At 53.6% G+C, this 19293-nt stretch overlaps 1 protein-coding gene across 4 annotated transcripts in view; it reads right to left on the bottom strand.

Moving 5' to 3' along the window:
* The window catches only part of SSBP3 (single stranded DNA binding protein 3), a 181453-nt gene that overhangs the window by 8564 nt on the left and 153596 nt on the right, over positions 1–19293 (bottom strand). For 2 of the 4 annotated variants that reach the window (XM_017504452.1, XM_017504454.2), the window contains 7 exons: positions 14958–15024; positions 14781–14857; positions 6860–6948; positions 5788–5836; positions 5112–5147; positions 4541–4595; positions 3166–3236 (listed from right to left, as the gene is read on the bottom strand). In XM_017504452.1, coding sequence (XP_017359941.1) covers positions 3166–3236; positions 4541–4595; positions 5112–5147; positions 5788–5836; positions 6860–6948; positions 14781–14857; positions 14958–15024 — 444 coding nt within the window. The remainder of the gene's footprint in view (positions 1–3165; positions 3237–4540; positions 4596–5111; positions 5148–5787; positions 5837–6859; positions 6949–14780; positions 14858–14957; positions 15025–19293) is intronic. The other 2 variants (XM_017504455.2, XM_017504453.2) reach the window with 1 other exon arrangement.

The raw sequence follows: 19293 nt of genomic DNA on the forward strand, positions 1-19293 counted from the left end.
GGGGCAGGAGAATTGCCTGAACCCGGGAGGCGGAGGTTGCGGTGAGCTGAGATCGCGCCATTGCACTCCAGCCTGGGTAACAAGAGCGAAACTCCATCTCAAAAAAAAAAAAAAAAGTACTGACCTCAAGTGATCTGACCACCTCTGCCTCCTAAAGTGCTGGAGTTACAGGTGTGAGCCACTGCACACAGCCTATGTATTTATTTTCTATTTTTTGTTGCTGAGACGGTAAGGATGTCTTGTTTTGTTACCTAGGTTGGTCTGGAACTCGTGGCTTTAAGTGATCCTCCCATCTCGGCCTCCCAAAGTGCTAGGATTATAGGCATGAGCCACTGTGCCTGGCCTCTATTTTATTGTAATTCCTTTTTCCATTCTCATCTCAATGCATTTCCAAATTAGAAAAGGACATCCTTCTTGTCTCACACTTTAAAAAATAGAAGTTTTCACAGCAAGCCAACATTTTCACATCTTTTCTATGGCCAGCAATAATGACAGTCATCTCGTGGACACGTGTCAGAGGCATTCTCCTGTCTGTGAAGCCAAAGATCTCATTAAGTACTTCGGCATGTTTTGAGGAAATTGAAAAGTGACCCAAAACTTTCATTATGAAAGCTGATATCACAGGTAAGCAAATTACACCCCTTTGTGACAGTGTCGGGTATAAGGTGTGAACATTTAGCAGGTAAGATGTTTCCATTTTCCTTGGTAAGAAGCTTAGAGACTAAATGAAATTTGCCCAAATTAACTATGTACTGTCTGCCAAATATGTAGATAAATGAGCAAAGTCTAGGTTGTATTTGGACAAGGGAACAACAATCTTTTATGTCTTCAATGACTTCACTAAAATCTTCATGAAAATCATGAAAACTCCAGTTTTCAAATCAACATACCTAAGAGCTAGTGAAAACCTGGCGCTGTGACTTGAGGCATCCCTCGACGCGCTCGGAAGCGCGACTGTTGGGAGGATCAGACAGGATCAGCACTGCTGGAAAGGGGCAATGCAACTGTTACCCTGAGTCCCCCTCCCTTTGGTTCACACACAGGACTTTTTTTTTTTTTTTTTGGAGACGGAGTCTCACTCTGTCGCCCAGGCTGGAGTGCAGTGGCGCGATCCGGCTCACCGCAACCTCTGCCTTCCAGGTTCAAGCGATTCGCCTGCCTCAGCCTCTCAAGTAGCTGGCATTATAGGTGCCTGCCACTGCACTTGGCTAATTTCTGTATTTTTAGTAGAGACAGGGTTTCACCATCTTGGCCAGGGTAGTCCTGAACGCCCGACCTTGTGATCCACCCAGCTCGGCCTCCCAAAGTACTCAGATTACAGGTGTGAGCCACCACGCCCAGCCCACAGGACTTTTAGTTGCAACCTCCAAATCAGGAAATGTAACCTTCTTGGTTTGTAGTACAATCAAGGGAACAAGAAGGTAATGGTGTCCATTCAAGGAGTATGCCCAAGATAATTCAGCAACCGCTGTTTTTGACTGATAACTGCTGTCCCTTTCGAGGTCAAAAAAACCTTGATTTGGAAAGATATGCCCCAGACTTAGGAGACTCAATGTCCAGTGTGCTTCTGCCTCCCCTTCTCCACATGCCCAATCCCACATTCTTTTCCGCACTCCGCACAGTACATTCTGTTTGGGTTCTTTCCTCCCTGGTCCAGTTGTGTGTGTCCTTGCATCTGTCATTAAAGTAACATGGTCATTTAGCCTTCTTTGCCAGCGATGCCTGGGGTCACGCTGGTGCTGCCATTGTCATCATTTTCTTTTTCATCATCTGAACTCTTAAGGAATACGGTCATAACATTTACAACGTCAAGACTGAAACCAGCACCGTCTACACACAAAGCCTAACACTGCATCTGCGGCAGACTGCTAGGCAGATGCTGCTAACCCTGACTGCAGCGCGCAGTGCCGCAGCCCTGAGTGATGTAATCCGCAGTGAGTCACAAGCCCTGATGCAGCATCCACGGCCAGGAAACATGGCGACAGTGACCACTCGAGGCAGACAGTCCACGCATTCCCATCTGATGCTAAAAACAGTGCTATCATCCCTCTGCGTGGCTTTTAGACTTTTCCACCCAACTTCGGCATCATTGACAAAACCTAGGAATTTTTGTGTCCTGGGAGTCCTCAGGATGAAGGGCCTTTATATTAAAAGCCAAATGGTTGGTCACATCAGTGAGGACCCTGGTGAAGGAGGCAGGCCAGAGACCCTCCCTCGGAGCTGCTGGGAGAGAAAACGTGGATGAAGTCCAGCATGGGACAGCCCACACTCAGGGTTTAACACGTGGGGTGATCTGGGTGTCACCACAGGAATGGAGCCAACAAAACCAGAGTGCCCCAAAAGGCCCCACCCCCTCAACCAGGTCACAGCCTCGCACTTTGGGGCCCCAGGCCCACTCTCTGGCTCTACAGTCTGCAGACCTCCTTTCCAGACCCTGGGCTCCTGCAGGGGCAAGGCTGAATTCACCAGAGGCCTGCATGGAGGAAGAACGGAAGGAACTGGAATGGAGGGGTTGACTGTGGAGGGGAAGCAGGTCAGGCCCTGTCCTTGGGGAACTCCTGCTAGGTGGGGACACAGGCTGCAGCTGACTAACCAAGTCCCATCCAGTGGGTGCGGGGGACACAGGAGGAAGTGGGGCAAGCAGGAATCAGAAATGGAGAAATGTGAGCTGCAACATCACCCAAGGGCTGCAACTCTGACAAGCAAAGAGACTGTCAGGTACAGGAGTTCCTGAGCTCCTGGCAGCAGCCCCTGCTGCTGGCTCCACCCTCAGCTCCACAGCCCCAGAAACAAGCCCAGGAGGGGAGGGATCACCTGGACCAGCACAGCCAGTCGGCTGGGCAGGGACCACGCCAGACCCCACCTGCAGCCTGGCGCTTCCCCCCACCCCCACCAGCATATCAGGAGGCAAGTCCCAGAGGCACGGGCCCACCCTGACTGTAATCAGAGAGTGGGCATCGCCCCACCCCTTCCTCTCCCACCCTCTGCTGGCTATGAAATGGGAACTGAGTTGCCCAAGAGTTAATCACTTTTCTGATGGTTTATTTTATTCATCTTTGGTAACAAATGGCTGAAATCAATTAAACTTGCTTTCCCCTCAGCTGATGAAGTTAATTATGATTTGTTATGGTGTCTGATATGTAAATTATTAGAAAGCAGACTTACGTTGGACCGGCTGCCTCCAGGCGGCACCGGATTAATCATTGTGTAGATGTTGTCACTGGAATTTGTTGAATCTGTAGAACAGTGGAAACCCACAAGTCAGGGTGATTAATTCATTTCTTAATTAAAACAAACTCATGGCACTTGAACTCATTCTTTTGTATTTTATCACCTAAAATTTCCTCTAAGTACCACCATTTTCTGGCTAATTTGTATTTAATGAAGATTCACAAAGTTTTTAATCACAGAAAATTCAACTGTGAAAACCACTCAACCCCAGCAGTGTGGACACAGCACAGAGGGATTACGGGTTCAAATTCTTATCTCCCATATCCCACACCAAATCTGGGGTCTCCATACGCTGCCTGGGACAACGTGGGGGCAGGCAGAACCACCACCTGTGCTCTCCCCCACCACCCTACAAAGTGGTTTTAATCAAATCAGGGAAAGGGAAACGTGGCAAATTACCCAGAGGCCACCCTGCCAGGCTGATGGGGCAGGAGGGAGAGGCAGGGATGGGGCTGGAGACGCATTAACATATGGAGTGGGTGCATGTGGCCCAGTCGGAATGTAGGTCATGCAGCTCATCAAAATGCAGCAGCAGAGAGAGAGCGAGCGAGCTGGAGCGGGAGCCCAGGATCCCGGCCGTGGCCAGCTCCACCCCTGCAGCCCAGCAGCTTCCCTGCTATGGGGAGCCGAGGAGGGGGGCGGGGGAGAGTCCCCTCCATCTCCCCAATTAGCCAGAAAAGTCTCCAGCGTTTAAAACGTTTCTATCAGGAGCAGGCGCTATAATTCTTGGGCAGAAATCCAGCTACCTCTCACTTTTTATTTTTGGGGTGGGTAAGGATCGTATGTTGAATTCCTTCTAGCTGGCTGGTACGCTATTCTTAGCTGGGAAAGAAACATAATTGTGATGCTGTGTGTGTGCGCGCACATGCCCACGTGTGTGCACGCATGCCCTCTTTTGTTTAAAGAAACAGGGAGAAGGGATCTCCTATATTGAGGACCAGAAGCCAGGAGCTATGGAAACTGGGGAGATAGCATACCTTAGAATCCTGGTCCCAGGATGCCTGAACCCCCAAGCCCCTCTTTGAGTCATCTGGGGAAACGCCCACCCGGAACAGGGTTCTTCCCAACAAGAGGGATTCAAGGGCAACGAGAACCCTTCTTCCTGGACTTCTCTGCTCAGCCCTGTCCTTTATAGAGCAGCATCAGAGAAGAGGAGTGACCGAAGGCCACACAGTGGGGACCCCTGCCCCCTAAATGCCCAGTGGAAGGTGTGCTGCTCAGGAAGGAGTGGCTGGTAAGCTCTGGCTCTGCAACCTGCCCTCCAGGACTCTCTGGCAACGTGACCCACTTTCCCCTCAAGCGCTCTTACCTGCGGGACTGGGCATAATGGGTGTTCCTGGAGGGCCGCCACCACCAGGAGGTCCCTGAAGATGAGACAAAGCTGACATCAGACACCCACAGCGGTAACGCATGTGGGGAGGGGCCAGCACGCTTCCTCCCTGGTCAGCAGCGACTGCTCGCCCCGGCTCAGCCGCTGTTCATCTTACTATACTCCCAGTGCTCACTCAGAGCTAAAGTGCGAAAGCCTGAGAAGTGGGTTTGGATTCCCCTGTCCCTTTCTTCAGGACGAAGAGGCCCCTGTGGGTGTGTGTGCCCGCGTTATGTGCTCACACACAAGCCCACTGGAGAGGCCTGCGGACGCCAAGCAGCCCACTGGTCAGCTCCCCAGAAGGAAATGCCACCCCCAGGTCTGGTTTGGGGATTTCTGGGCCACCTCGGGTCTATGCAGACGCGTGAATACTGACAGCAAGTTCTAGCAGCTTGGATCCTCTGCTCAGAAGAACATGGCAAAGGGAAAGAAATGAGGACCCCTGAGCAGTTCTCTTGCACACTCAGTCCCATGTGGTTAGACATGCACTGCCCCAAACCCACGCACTTACCACATAGGTACCGGGTGATGAGGAGGAGTATGGAATCTAAAAACAAGATGTTGGGGAGCCCCATGTCAGAGTCACTGAGTGCCCTCAGCTGCCAAACCTCCCTGAGGACACGACCCACTCGTCACAGGAAAGGCATCACCAACCAGTGAGCTGGCTACCCGTTTGGGTCCCCTGGGAGGGCCTGGATGTGGCTGAAGCCCAGTTCTCTCTGCTACACTGACCTGACCCTGAGACCCTGGTCTCTTACTCCCCAGACCCGGGAGGGAGCCATAGACACAGTGGGGACATAGGAGGCCCTCCAGTTTGAGAGGGCAGGAAACAGCTTTACCTCACACTCCACTGTCTGTGCTGAGCCCCTCACCCACACCTTCCAGGCCTGCTGGGGAGGAGGAGATGGGCAGGGGCCTGCACTCTAAACAGTGCTCTCTCAGCCCAGATTCTCAGCTTACTCCTTAGAGGACTGGGCTGGCTGGGCAGGCAGGGCAGGGGTGGAGCCCTTAATGACCCCTGAACATTACTCCCAGGCTTCCACCTCCACACAGCCTTCCCCTAGAAGCATCAGGAGAGTCCTACTGCATCTCCCCTCCCCGTGACACCTCCACCTGGGGACAGTAGCTCCCCTGCATCCAGAACCCCTCCCCTGGCAAACACCACCCCACACAACCTAGGTACTCACTGAGTTAGCACTGTTAGGATTGGGCCAGGGTCTGCCAGCTCCCGGGCCCCTGAGAGAGGGAGAAAGAGATGTGGACAATGAAAAAGGTGCTGTCAACTCCAAGGGGTGGAGGCGGCAGGGGCAGAAGGAAAGGGCTGAAATCGTAACAGGAAGTCCTTCCTACAGCCCTGGGGTTTAGAGGCCTTCTGCTCAGGTCAGTAATGGCTAACTTCACGGAAATGCATGAACTGCTTTAAATGATAGGTAAACTTTACAAAATACATAAAATTGGACATAAAGTATGTTAAATCCCCTCTGGATGTGCATTTTCCTAGAAGGGAGTCCACATCCTCACAGTGGGATTAAAAATCGTGAGTGCACTGGACAACAGTGGCTAAACTGTCCAGGGGTTCCTCTTGACTCTGCCACTGAAAGCTGTATGAGCCTGAGCAAGTTACTTGGCCTCTCTGTGCCTTGGTGACCTCATCTGTAAGCGGGGATAATAATAACCACGTCAGGCCAGGCACAGTGGCTCACACCTGTAATCCTAGCACTTTGGGAGGCCCAGGCGGGTAGATCATTTGAAGTCAGGAGTTCGAGACCAAGCCTGGCCAATACGATGAAACCCCATCTCTACTAAAAACACAAAAATTAGCAGGGCATGTGGTGGGTGCTTGTGATCCAAGCTATTCAGAAGGCTGAAGCAGGAGAATCACTTGAACCCGTGAGGCAGAGACTACAGTGAGCCAGAGATTGCAGTGAGCCAAGATTGTGCCATAGCACTCCAGCCTGGGTAACAGAGCGAGACTCCGTCTCAAAAAATAAAGAAAATCACGTCACAGGGTTATCATGAAGATTAGGTGAGCTGATGCATGTAGAATGCCTGGAACTGTGCCTGTGTCCAGCACACAGAGGCACTCTATGAGGCTGAGCTCTTATCACCGGGATCGTCAATATCCTCATATTACCGATGGGAAGACTGAGGCCCAGAGGAGCACCAGCAATGACTCCTATCATGAGTCTCCCAGGGTGCAGGCAGAGGGTGGGGAAAGGAATGGGCTCTGAGCCACTGACCGGGTCGTTTTCGCCTTACATGTTAATCCCGGGCATGGCGGGGCCGAGGGAGTTGGGTGGTGGTCTCATGCCGCTGCCGTAATTCTGCAACGATAACCAAGGGTCAGTCTATGAGAAGGAGAAGGGAACCGAAGAGAGGAGGGGGGAGGAGAAACAGACAGACAAGACAGTGAGAGGGTTAGTCTGTGAAAAAGATTGATGAGAAAAAATAACACATTCTTTCAAAAACAGTGGGGTGGGTGGGAACCAAGTCACAGTGACCACAATGACAAGCCAGCACAGAGGGACAGTCACAACATTCAATGCATTTTCGGGGGCTTTCAAGATGAAGTTCTCAAACACATGTGGACATCCAGCAAGCCGCTGCTGTCTCTGGGCTCCCACAATGCCATCCTGTACCTTCCCCCTGGGCTCAGGCAGGTAAGAGGGGCGGACTCAGTCTTAGAACCTACTGAGCAGCTCTGGGGTGAGGACGCTGCTAGGAGGTGGGAAGGAGAGGGGACAGGTGTGAATGGGGAACGGAGCCAGCACTCAGAAGAAGCCTGTCTGAGGCTACAGTACAGACACCTTAACCTGCCCCAGGTCCGGGTGGCAGACCCACCCCACCTATGCATCAGCATCAGAGGCCCTCGACAGGCATGATGCTGGGAAGCAGGAGAAAACTCCATCTCCGTACTCAGAGGGTTCACCATGATGTGTGTGGGGGGGTTTGTTTGGTTTTTTGAGATGGTGTCTTGCTCTGTTGCCCAGGCTGGAGAGCAGTAGTGGAATCCTAACTCACTGCAGCTTCGACCTCCTGGGCTCAAACAATCTTCCCGCCTCAGCCTCTCATGCAGTTGGGACTACAGGCATACACCACCAAACCCGGCTGATTTTTAATTTTTTTTTTTGTAGATATGGGGTCTCACTTTGTTTCCCAGGCTGGTCTTGAACTCCTGGGCTCAAGTCATCCTCCCGCCACAGCCTCCCAAAGTACTGGGATTACAGACATGAGCCACTGTGCCCAATGCTTGAGAGAAAAGTCTACACAGAACTCACAAAGTCCCAGCAGTCCAGATTTAGCTCAGGATGGCCCATGAAGCAGAGTGCGGTGGGTCACGGGCACCCGGCCTCTTATCACATTCATCTCTTGCTATAACCAGCCCACTGCTGCTCATCACCCCATCTCCAAGGGCCATTTTCCATGCAAGAATAATACATGTCTCGCTTCTCTGCTCCCTCTGTGGCAGGCTCCTACTTGTCCTCCAATACTCAGCTCTAACAGCAGCTCCTCTGGGAAGCCCTCCTGACCCTACCCCTTGGGGCTGACTGCTCCATCCCTGGTACTCCCACAGTGCCTTCTGACCTCCCTCCCCTGTCCCTATACCACACCAGGTTCTGATCATGGCCATGCCTGTCCATCTCCCATCTCTCCCAGTGGACTCCAAGTGCCCTTTGAAGGTGGGGCTGTGTCTTGAGTATCATACCTCCTCACCCCACACACTCAGTGGCACAGACTGGCGCTCACTAGGCCTACACTGAGGCAATCAATGAAGACGCGAGTGGGTGAACACAAGGAGAGCAAAGGGAGCCTGGCCGCAGCCTACGCTCTGCCCTCGTAGTAGGTTGCTGGAATTTTGACGGCAAAGAAACAGCCAGCACTTGCTGCCCTTTACTGAGTGCATGACACACTTTATGTACGGTCTCGTTTGATCTGTATGAAAACTCCAGGAGGCTGGTATTGTTCCTACTGTACAGAAAAGGGGACTGAAGGTCTGAGGGAGAAAGTTTTGTCTCAAGTTGCAGTGAGTAAATGGCACAGCTAGGGTTCAAACTCGGATCTACTGGCCCCCAGATTCTGCATGCTTAGCCAAGCAACTGGTGGGAGGTGGGTGGGAATGGGGACGGAATGGGAAGACAGAGACCCAGAGCTGACACTCGCACAGCCAATATCGGGCTGATGGTGGGTTCTACACCCAGGGGCCTTCTGCCAAATCTCACCACCCTGGGACCAACTGCTCTGCTTGGTCAGTCACAGAGGGGCTTGGAGTCGGGGAGAATGTCCAGACAGGATGCAGATGATTTCAGGAGAAACACCAGGCTGGCAGGCAAGGAGCCAGACCTGGGGCCAGAGAGGGCAGACCCCACATCACCCTGTGCCTGGTTAGGGCACGGGCTTCAAGCAAACAGTGTCAGTCTTGGGGGCGTGTGCTGGGGCCAAGCCCACTCTACTGCAGGGGGTGAGCAGAGCCCGAGACCTGACGTCAGAACACAGGAAGGCTGGCCTTGGCTTGGCTGCCTGCTGGTGACTTTGGGCAAATCACCAAATGACAGTAGTGCTTACTCCATGCCAGGATGTACCACAGGCTCTATGTGCACTGCTACAATTAATCGTCACAATGACCCCTTTACTCCACCCACTTTAGAGACCAGAAAACTGAGGCAGAGAAGAGTGATGACCCCACTGTGCAGCTGTGCGTGGCTGAGCTGGGGTGAAGCCCTGCAGCGTGGCTCTGGCTTTAGAGCCACAAGCCCCTCTGCTGTGCTGCCCTGTCTATAAAATGGGGACAAAGAGCCCCATGTGTTTCCACTCTTGCAGGTCTCAGTGGATCAAATGAAACAATGGTTTTGAAGTGCCCCGTAAGCCCTGGGAGGTGTGCACTGATTTGTGATGTCAGCAGCAGAACAAACACCAAAGCCCTTAATGCTGCTGTAGCATCACAGAAGCTCAGGTCTTAAACGGCCCTTTCTAATCCCCTCAACAAATCTCAGCCTCATCTCCCCACCTGCTGCTCCAGGACAAGCAGCTCGCCACCTCCCCAGGCCTACTCTCCACTGTGTGTGTGCAGCCCAGCTGACTAGAGGGGTCTTCCAGATGGAGTGCAGGAAAGAGCTTTACTCCACACTTCTGCTTCCAGGACTGCAGCCACCTCTTCCACCCAGGAAAAAGGCCTGCACCTCAGAGCAAGAGCAGAAGCCTGGGATGTCTCAGCACGGATTGGGGTGAAAGGAGAGGACTAGCAGTCGCTCTCTTGACATGCAGTGTGCAGCTTTGGACTGGAAGGCTCTCAGTACACTATCCTGCTGCTCCTGACCCTGCCCAGCCTTCAGGAGCCTCTCCAACAGCCGGCATGGCAGCTTCCTAGAGGGAGCTTCTCCCCCCAGTCCTGCCGCCCATAGCGGCACACACCTTGGAGGACCACTCGCACCTCATCATTTCAGAGATGACAATTTGGAGACTTGCCGAAGGCCACACAGATGTCAGGAGTGAGTATCAGGCTGAAATCGGGTTTGCAGGGATGTTTTCTCACATAGGACAGGAACGCCCAGAAGTTCAGACTTGGGAGAAATGGGTTTCCTCTTTGGCCAGTGCTTGCCTGCCTGCAGCACCACATAGCTAAGGTGATGATGGTGAAGCCAGGCAAGGTGTGGTCATTAGCAGATGTCCCTCTGCCATCAGCACCACTCTGCAGGGCAGGGGCGGCCGGGCAGAAGGGAGGAGCCTCCAGTGCTGGCCACATTCACAGGGGCCTGTCTCCCCTTACCCCTCACCCTAGTCCCCACTTGGGTGCGCCAGATCCTGGGCAGAGGACGTAATCCACAGTCAGGGTGCAGGCACCCCTGACCACGGTCTCAGCTCAGCATCTGCCAGCTCCACAGTGAGAAGGGACTGAGGAGCTGGCTGGGCTAGGGCCTGGGGGTGGTGGCTGCTGCTCCCTCCTGCCACTGCCACAGAAGGGCTTTCTAGGTGCCCACTGTTAAAACCTGGATCTGCCGGCCCCCCGAGTGTGCATTCTTAGACAAGCATCTTGTGGGAGGCAGGTGGGAAGGAGGATCACCCAGTACTGTATTTACCTTAGGGGATAACTCTCTAGTCTATAGGATTCAACTACCAGAGTGGACTTCAGGCTGTCCAGACCATTTTCCGGGCAGCAGGGCCTGGCTAGCTCATGCTGGGACACCCCTCAGGGGCCACCAAGGTTAAGTTCCTCAAGGGTCCCCATTCCTTCCTCACCGGCCTGGGGTGCTCAGGATCAGGACTAATGACCCACCCATCTCTTTTGGGGTCCTCTGCTCAGTGGCACTAAGCTTGGACTGGCCTTGGATCAGCCCTAGGAGATGGAGGAGGCACAGGATCATACTGAGGCCTGTAGATTCTCCTTCATCTGAATTCTCAAACACAGACAAACCAGGGTAGTGACCTGATTCTATGCTGTCCTGGCTTCAGCCCCAGCCTGAATAGCAGAAATGCTGACATGTCAGTGGCTCTGAGAATTGGCACCCAGGGGGTCTGGGAGCCACAGCACTTCCGATGGGGCCTGGCATTCTCTCTGCTAAGTCCGACCAGGAGCTCCTCAGTTTTAGCTTCGTCTTATTAGAATTCACTTTTGACACACTAGGATAAGAGATTACTACCTGATATCAACATACATAGAACCTTTCAGGAAGAAGGGGACCAAGTGCAAGTACTGTCTCCTTCCCGGCACTGGCACTTTATGAAGCCAGAGTAAAATCTGTCTGGAGCACTGGGGACGAAGGACGGGGTGATGCCTGGATTGCCGGTTCCTCTGAGACATTTAGGCTGACATGTGACAGACTCACATTTTGTCTGTTTCAAAACCTTATGTCACTCCATTCGGTTTTAAAATAAAGCAGTTCCCTGACCACACTGTAACTATCCTTTGTTCAGAAAGTTCTGGGGTGGTCACTGATTAAAGCAATCTACTTCCTGGCTGTGAATCCCATGGCGATGGTCTCCCACCTTTGTGCCTGGTCTCAGCACAGCGCTGTGCGTGTGGTGTGCTTACTCTAGGCTGAAGGGGCTAGCTGCCCTTCCTGACAGCCTGGGCTGTGGCAATAGGCAGGGCTGCCTCCCCCAAGCTCAGGGCCTGCCAGAAGGGGAAGGGATCCACAGGACACCATGTGGGGACTTCATGGGGAGGTTTACATTTCACAGCTATTTTGCCCACCCTTCAGTAGCCCCACGAGGCCATCACTTGGTGCCCATTTTGCAGATGATGGACTGGGGGCCCAGCAAGGCTGAGCTGCTCTCAGGACTATGCTTTCTGGAACTAAGTTCTGAGCTCGCCCCTGCCCTGTCCAGAGGGCAGCACCCTCAGGGGAGGGAGAGAAAAGGCTGGGGAATGGGGATAGTCTACCCTCTACCTCAGTCCAAAACCACCAGGCTCTGCCAGGCCCAAGATAAGCCCCAGCTGACCACAAACCCTTCAATCCACCCTGTACATCAACCTTGTCTAGGCCCAGTGCCACACTGATGCCAGGCCTTCCTGACCCCACTGATGGCCCAGTGCACATACCCTGGGTTGCTTCAAGGGAGGTTTGGCTCTGGGATTTAATACTTACCCAACCCAGAAGGGTACAGGAAACATGGGTGAAGCACTTTAGGGTCACCACATTGATAAAGTAAAATAAAGAGAGGGAGAGATGCTTCCAGAGCTCCTGAGGTTGGCAAGGGTGTGCAATATAAATAAACAAAGGTGAGCCTCTCCCTCTCCCGCTTCTGACAATCCTGGGGTCAAAGGGGAGCTCTACCACTTGTCCACTGCTTGGGTGAGGCCAGGAGTCTCTCTCTGCAGGGCCTTGGCCTCTGGGAACCTCACCTCTTTAGAGTGTGCCAAAGAGTGTGCTGGACTACGGGCCAGAGGCAGACATGATGAGACATCCACCACGCCCAGAAGTAGTTCTGAACTGCCAGCACACCCTGCTACCCTCCAACAGCCTGACATCCGCTCCCAGCCTTTAGAATCTCAGGGTTCCGATGGTCCTAACAAACTGTTAATGGCTTTGCCAGAAAAGAAAAAAAAGGAGAAACTGAAAGCAATCCCCAAACCCAAGCAATTAGAGGCCTGAACATTGGTTTTAAGTCCCTGAAGTTGGAAAACACAAGTAGCTTCCTTAGGGGGAGCATTCCGTGGCCAGCATCACACTGAGAACTTGACCCTGGCAGGGCACAGTGGCCCACGCCTGTAGTTCCAACACTTTGGGAGGTCGAGGTGGGGGGATTGCTTGAATCCAGCGGTTCAAGACCAGTCTGGACAACATAGTGAGAGCCTGTTTCTACTAAATATATGAAGATTAGCCAGGCGTGGTAGTAGGAGCCTGTAGTCCCAGCTACTTGGGAGGCTGAGGATGTAGTGAGCAGAGACGGCACCATTGCACTCCAGCCTAGGCGACAGAGTGAAATCGTGTCTCAAACAAAGAAAAAAAAAAAAAGAATTTGATTCCTGCTAAAAGAAAAGAAAAAAAACAACGAACTGGATACCGAACCCTGCTCTTTCCAGCAGCCCCCAAGTCGGGCATCGTTCTTATTCCCATTTTACAGATGCAGCTGCTGAGCCTCTGAGAATCCAGGGGCTGGGCAGTGGAGTTAAATTTTCCCTCCTCAGATTCCATCCTCCTGAGTCACACAGATCCCATGACATCTGACAATCCAAGGACACTGCTGACTTCTACACCAATAAAATGTGACTGCTGTGCGACTCAGGCTGTGGGGAGGGAGAGCTGTATCTGACTCGGGAGAGGGGAAGCTCTGCTCCTACCCTGCCCCTGCCCCTGCCCCCTTCCCTAGGCAGGCAGCCCTGCAGAGGTCAGCTCCAGGCAGGGCTGCCAGGCAGGAAGGGGCCACTCTGCAGCTTAAGGAGCTAGTAGAAACACCAACTTTAGAGGATTTGAGGAAGGAACAAAACCAGAGTACTGGAGCGGCAACTGCTGCAGGCTTGCTTCCTTTTAGGATTATGGGGCCAGCAGAAGACAAGGACCTCCCTAAAATCTTTCAACACCGCAGATATTCCAACTACCACTGAGAAGAAAGCGGTGGCTTAGGCTTGCTGTAAATATAATTCTGGAATGGAGCGGAGGACTATGATTCTATGGGGCAGACGCCTCTCCCTACAGAAGGGAGCGCGTGTGGGCGGGCATGGGGGGCACTACTCCACCCCCAGGGGACCCAAAAACCAGTGCAGGGGGCCCAGAGAGTCCGAACACCTGCACGCAAGTGAGCGAGCGCCCAATGCAGCACATTCCAGGCAGAACAGAAGAGAAGGGAAAGAACACCTGAAAACAAGCCCCTTGCCTTATTCAGATCTCCAGCTTCCTCTAGTCAGTGGCTAGAGCATTCCCAAGGCGGGTGGAACATCGCAGGTGCTCTGCCACAGCTACTACAGGAAACAGAGCCACGTGCAAACACCCAGAGGGCTGGGGGCCACTGCAAGATGGTTCCACAGCAGAACATCTGTCAGACCTGTGCTGCAACAGCCCTCCCTGGGGGTGCGGGGCTGGCCACAGCGGTGACGACTTTTCTGTGACCGTAAGAGGTCTAGGAGGTCCCTTTGTGGCCATGGAGGCCTCTGGTCAGAAAGAATCCTGGCTGAAGTGGGTGCTCGGGTCCTGCCAGTGTGGTCCCCACTCACCAGAGAACCAAGGACACAGCACCCACTTAACAGGGAGGGAAACTAAGGCCTGCTGGAGCCCACAGAGGTCAAAGTGATGCATCAAGGACAAACACATGCCGAGTCTCTGGCAGCGCTAGGAAGGCCGCTCAACTGCCCTGCCTTGGGGGCACAACAGATGGTGGCCCTAAGCCATCTCAAGTCCACCTCAACCAGGAAGAAGCAGCCCTGGGGTTCAGGAGCTCCGTGCCCTTCTTCAGATTCCGTGATAGAACACCACACCCCAAAAGCATCTGCCAACTACAAGGCCCTAGCAGTCCCCTTTTCCCTAGCTTCCTGCGGACCCCTCAACTCTGCCTGTCCTCCAAGAGGGGCTGCCCTGAGCAGCGCGTGAGGCCAGCCCGCCACGGTAGGGGACAGGAGCAGGGGCGCGGATGTGCCCCCCTCTCACCCCTGTGAACTGAGAGATGTGGAGACTGACAGACCGTGGAAAGAGGAGAGCAGGCGGGTGCACACAGACGCCAGGGAGACGGGCGGACAGACGGTGCTTACCTGTGGGCCGGGACCCATGGGCCCCATGCCTCGGGGAGGGTTCATTCTCTGCATTGATCCTCCCATGTTGGGGTGGGCTGCGTGAGAGAGGAAGCACGTCGTGGGCCTGCAGGAGCAGAGGGAGGAGGAGCTCTCCTGACACTCCCAGCCACCCTAGGCCCACCCTGTCCTTTCTACCTTGTTGTCGTGTGGGATCCATGGAATTGGGCAGCAATGGCTGTGTCCCAGGAACTCCTCCTGGAGGCTGAAAGAGATGTAAGACATGCTGAGGAGCTGCTCCGGAGCTGCTGGACCCAGGGAGAGGCATCTACCTGTCCACCTAGTTCCCCGCCTGACCACGTGGGGACACTCATGGCCTCCCTGAGACCATTTCTGCTGCCTGCCGGCAGGGGAAGGTCACCCTGGGCATAACAGTCAGCTGTCACTGGTGTTCGCTAAAACTGTGGCACTGTCGGGGAGCTCTGTGGAGGGAAACCATCGCCCCATCCCACTGTCTTGGGGTAGGGAGTCTGCACACCCATCAGAGCTCTGAAGTACAGCAGGAACATTCTCTAGGTATTGCTCTGGCTGTACCACCAACCACCTTCTTCTCAGGGGCAGCACTGCCCACTCCCTCCTTCTGCCCAAACCCCAGCCATGCGGTTGAAGCCAAACCCCATCCTGCCTTTGTCTCACAGAGACATTCCTCATTTTAGCTCGACTTCAAATTATAGGGACTGAGACACCCACGACCTAAAATCCTATCACTGTGGGAAGCCCTGTTTAAAAGGGAACAGAGGACGAGGAAGCCTTTGGGATTGAGATGGGGAAACTGAGGTCACAGGCCTGAGGGTCCCAGTCACAGGCTGCAGAGGCAGCCACCAGGAGAGAGGCGGGGTGCTGGATGAGAGCCCGGCTCCAGAGCTGGGGCCATCGGCAGTGCTGGTGTGGTAACTAAGGAGAAGGTAAGCACGGGGGCCAGGGGTTTCCTGGGTGAACGCTTGGCACACCTACTGTGAAAAACTATGAACAGCAATTTACTTGAGACTGAAGTTATTTCAGCTGCAACTGGAAAAAGAGAGTAGGAGTTGCTGGCGGGGGAAGTTTGTTTCTAGGACCCCAACCCTTAGGGCTAAACATGAGCCTTTGCCTTTGAGAAGAAAAGCCTTTGGTGACAGCTGGTCATCTTTCCTCATCTGCGGGTGCCAATGCTGCTCAAAGGCTGGGCATCTGTGACAGGGGTCTGTGCCCAAGGGCCCCAGCCCAGGCTGTGCTGCTGTGGGGGAGGCTGAGTGGGGAGCTCCTCTGCCTCGAGCTCAATGGTGACCTCCAAACAGGTTCTGAAACGAGGTAGTGCAACGTGAAGGGACAGACTGTCACCGATTCCCCTAGCTTCAGAATGGAACAGGGGAGCAGGTGTGTGAGGACTGTGTGAGGGCCTAGGGAGTGCCTGATGTTCACCAAGCAGAATCGGTATTTGTTTTTTTTAAAGACAGAGTCTCTTGCTCTGCCACCCAGGCTGGAATGCCGTGGTGTAATCATAGCTCACTGCAGCCTCGAACACATGGGCTCAAGCGATCCTCCTGTCTCAGCCATCTCAATAGCTGGGACTACAGGCACGCGCTGTTACACCTGCTGGTTTTAAAATTTTTTTTGTAGAGATGGGGTCTCACTATGTTGCCTAGGATCATATCAAACCTGGGCTCAAGGGATCCTCCTGCCTCAGCCTCCCAAAATGCTGGGATTATAGGTGTGAGCCACTGCACCTGGCCCACAGTGGCATTTAGCACCTGCTGTTTCCGTCTGCCTGGGGTGCTTAGCAACTGTCTTCCCAATCCCTGGATTTTAGTTGTTCCAGCCTCTCACTTTCTCCCAGCCCCGCTTCCTGGCCCCAGGTTCCCGAGCACTGAATCACTTGGCTGGTTTATGCCTGCCCACTGGGGGTTTGTGGTTTTTATGGAGTCCTGGTGACTCAGGAAAGCCTACCTCTAAGGCTGTCTGGATTGGGGGATCTCAGGACATGGGGTGGATGGGGGACCCTCAGGGTCATGAGCTACCCAGTGTAGGACCACCTCATCCAACCCTGACGGCACAGCCGCGGGGTATGGCAGACACTGTCCAGGTAGCCCAGTGCTGACCACAGATTCTTGGAGAAAGCTTGGATTCCTCTAACCTCCCTATGTGTCAGTATCAGAACTCCAGGAGCAAAGCTGAATTGACCAGAGGCTCAGAGGGGGCCTGGAGGTTGCATCCCTCACTGAGGTGACCCTGAGACAGGGAGAGACAGGCTGGACCTTTTGTATCAGGGAAGAAGGTGTGCAGTGACCAAGGAAACGGGTCTCGCACTGAGAAGCCGAAGCCCTCGAACTTGGGGAGGAAAACAACGGCTGGTATATGGGACCGTAATTACACACTGTGCACACAGCCTCGGGGTCTGCAGGGAGAAAGATGCTCTGGGGCAGCTCTTCTCCTATAGCACGGTGTGTGGGGCAAGGCACAGGAAGTGTGTGCCTAGGAGATGGACAAATCCCTGCTGCATCGGCACGCTCTCTCACCTGCCCCGCCAGCACAGCCAGCCTGCCAGGTGGGAGCTCTGCCGAGATGTGTGTGGGAGGGCTGACAACCCAGCCACTCTCCTAAACCTGGCTCAACTCCACTGTCACTGCCCATCCAACCAACCACACTTGAAAAACAGCAACTCTCCATGCACAGTCTCTAGCCAGGGAGGTGGCTGGGCAAGACCCTGAGGCCACGTCACTGACCCTTTGCTTCTTGTTCCCCTCAGGGCCCTTCTTACTCCCCTGACCCAGAAGCTACATTCATAATGGCCTGTGAGCCCCAGCAAGTCCTCTAGTCTCTGCCCCCTCCATCTGTCACAGGAGAGAACTGGGCTAACTCGGGTGGCACAGGGCTTCTGTTAAATGGCAGTCCCAATGAGGGCACCCTTCAAGAAACTCCCAGGGGCAATACCTGTGGAAGGGGCACATCCCTCTTTGGAGGATAAAAATTTCTTGAGTTCACAGGAAACTGGAAAACCAGTGTAGATTTCTTTTTTTATTTTGAGACGGAGTCTCACTCCGTCACCCAAGCTGGAGTGCAGTGGCATGATCTCACCTCACTGCAGCCTCCGCCTCCCGGGTCCCAGCGATTCTCCTGCCTCAGCCTCCTGGGTAGCTGGGATTACAGGCATGCGCCACCACGCCCAGCTAATTTTTTTTTATTTTTAGTAGAGACAGGATTTTACCATGTTGGCCAGACTGGTCTCGAACTCCTGATCTCAAGTGATCCCCCCCACCCCGCCTGAGCCTCCCAAAGTGCTGGGATTACAGGTGTGAGCCACCTCGCCCAGCCCCAGTATAGAGTTCTAATGGGGGGTGGCAGGGAGGTTGGGAAAACTGGTTTGTAATGCAAAGTGCAGATGATGGATTTATCCCTCATTTGCTCTCAAGTGGTTGCTCATGCTTAGCTGCTGAATAGAAACATACACATTCCCTCTCCATGTCCCTTAATTGCCAGGAAAAGGGCCACAATTATGATAAGGAAGTAGCTCCTCTCTCCCTGGCAGAGGCCAGTTTGGACCAAGGAGAGCTCCCGGGTGGGTGGGTGAGAAGGCTGCTGTCGAGGTCTCTATGTGCCATGGCAAAGCAGGCCCAGTGGTGATGGGTCAAAGACAGATGGGGCCGGGCGCGGACGCTCATGCCTGCAATCCCAGCACTTTGAGAGGCTGAGGCAGGTGGATCACCTGAGGTCAGGGTTTCGAGACCACCCTAGCCAACATAGTGAAATGTCGTCTCTACTAAAAATACAAACAATGAGCTGGGCATGGTGGTTGAGGCCTGTAATCTCAGCTACTAGGGAGGCTGAGGCAGGAGAAACACTTGAACCTGGGAGGTGGAGGCTGCAGTGAGCGGACATCGCGCCATTGTACTCCAGCCTGGGCAACAAGAGTGAAACTCTGTCCCAAAAAAACACAGAGAGGGGCAGCAATCTTCCATCTGTGAAAGCTGATGAATCAGGTGGGGTAGAGCACAATTAGCACTGGGCTGGAACCAACTCGAGCCCAGCTCCCTTTGGGAAGTCACTTCTCCACTGTGACCTTTTGTTTCCTTATCTGTGATGTATCCAGGGGTCCCTTCTTTTGCTCAAAAAGCTGAGCCTCTAATTCCTCATAATTTGTCCCCTTCATGTCAGAGAAAATAGAAAATGAAGGACTTTTGGAGGAAAAAAAAAAAGATGGAAACCCGACAGGCAATTTCACATTAAAATTGGAGAGCCGGTCAGGTGCAGTGGCTTATGCCTGCAATCCCAGCACTGTGGGGCCAACGTGGGCAAATCACATGAAGCCAGGGGTTCAAGACCAGCCTGGCCAACATGGTGAAACCCTGTCTCTATTATAAATACGAAAATTAGCTGGGTGTGGTGGCACACGCCTGTAATCCCAGCTGCTTAGGTGGGACTGCTTGAACCCAAGAGGCGGAGGTTGCAGTGAGCGGAGATTGCCCCACTATACTCCAGCCTGAGACAGAGAGCAAGA

Source organism: Cebus imitator, unplaced genomic scaffold, assembly GCF_001604975.1.
Source record: "Cebus imitator isolate Cc_AM_T3 unplaced genomic scaffold, Cebus_imitator-1.0 Scaffold322, whole genome shotgun sequence".
Classification (NCBI taxonomy): Eukaryota; Metazoa; Chordata; class Mammalia; order Primates; family Cebidae; genus Cebus; species Cebus imitator.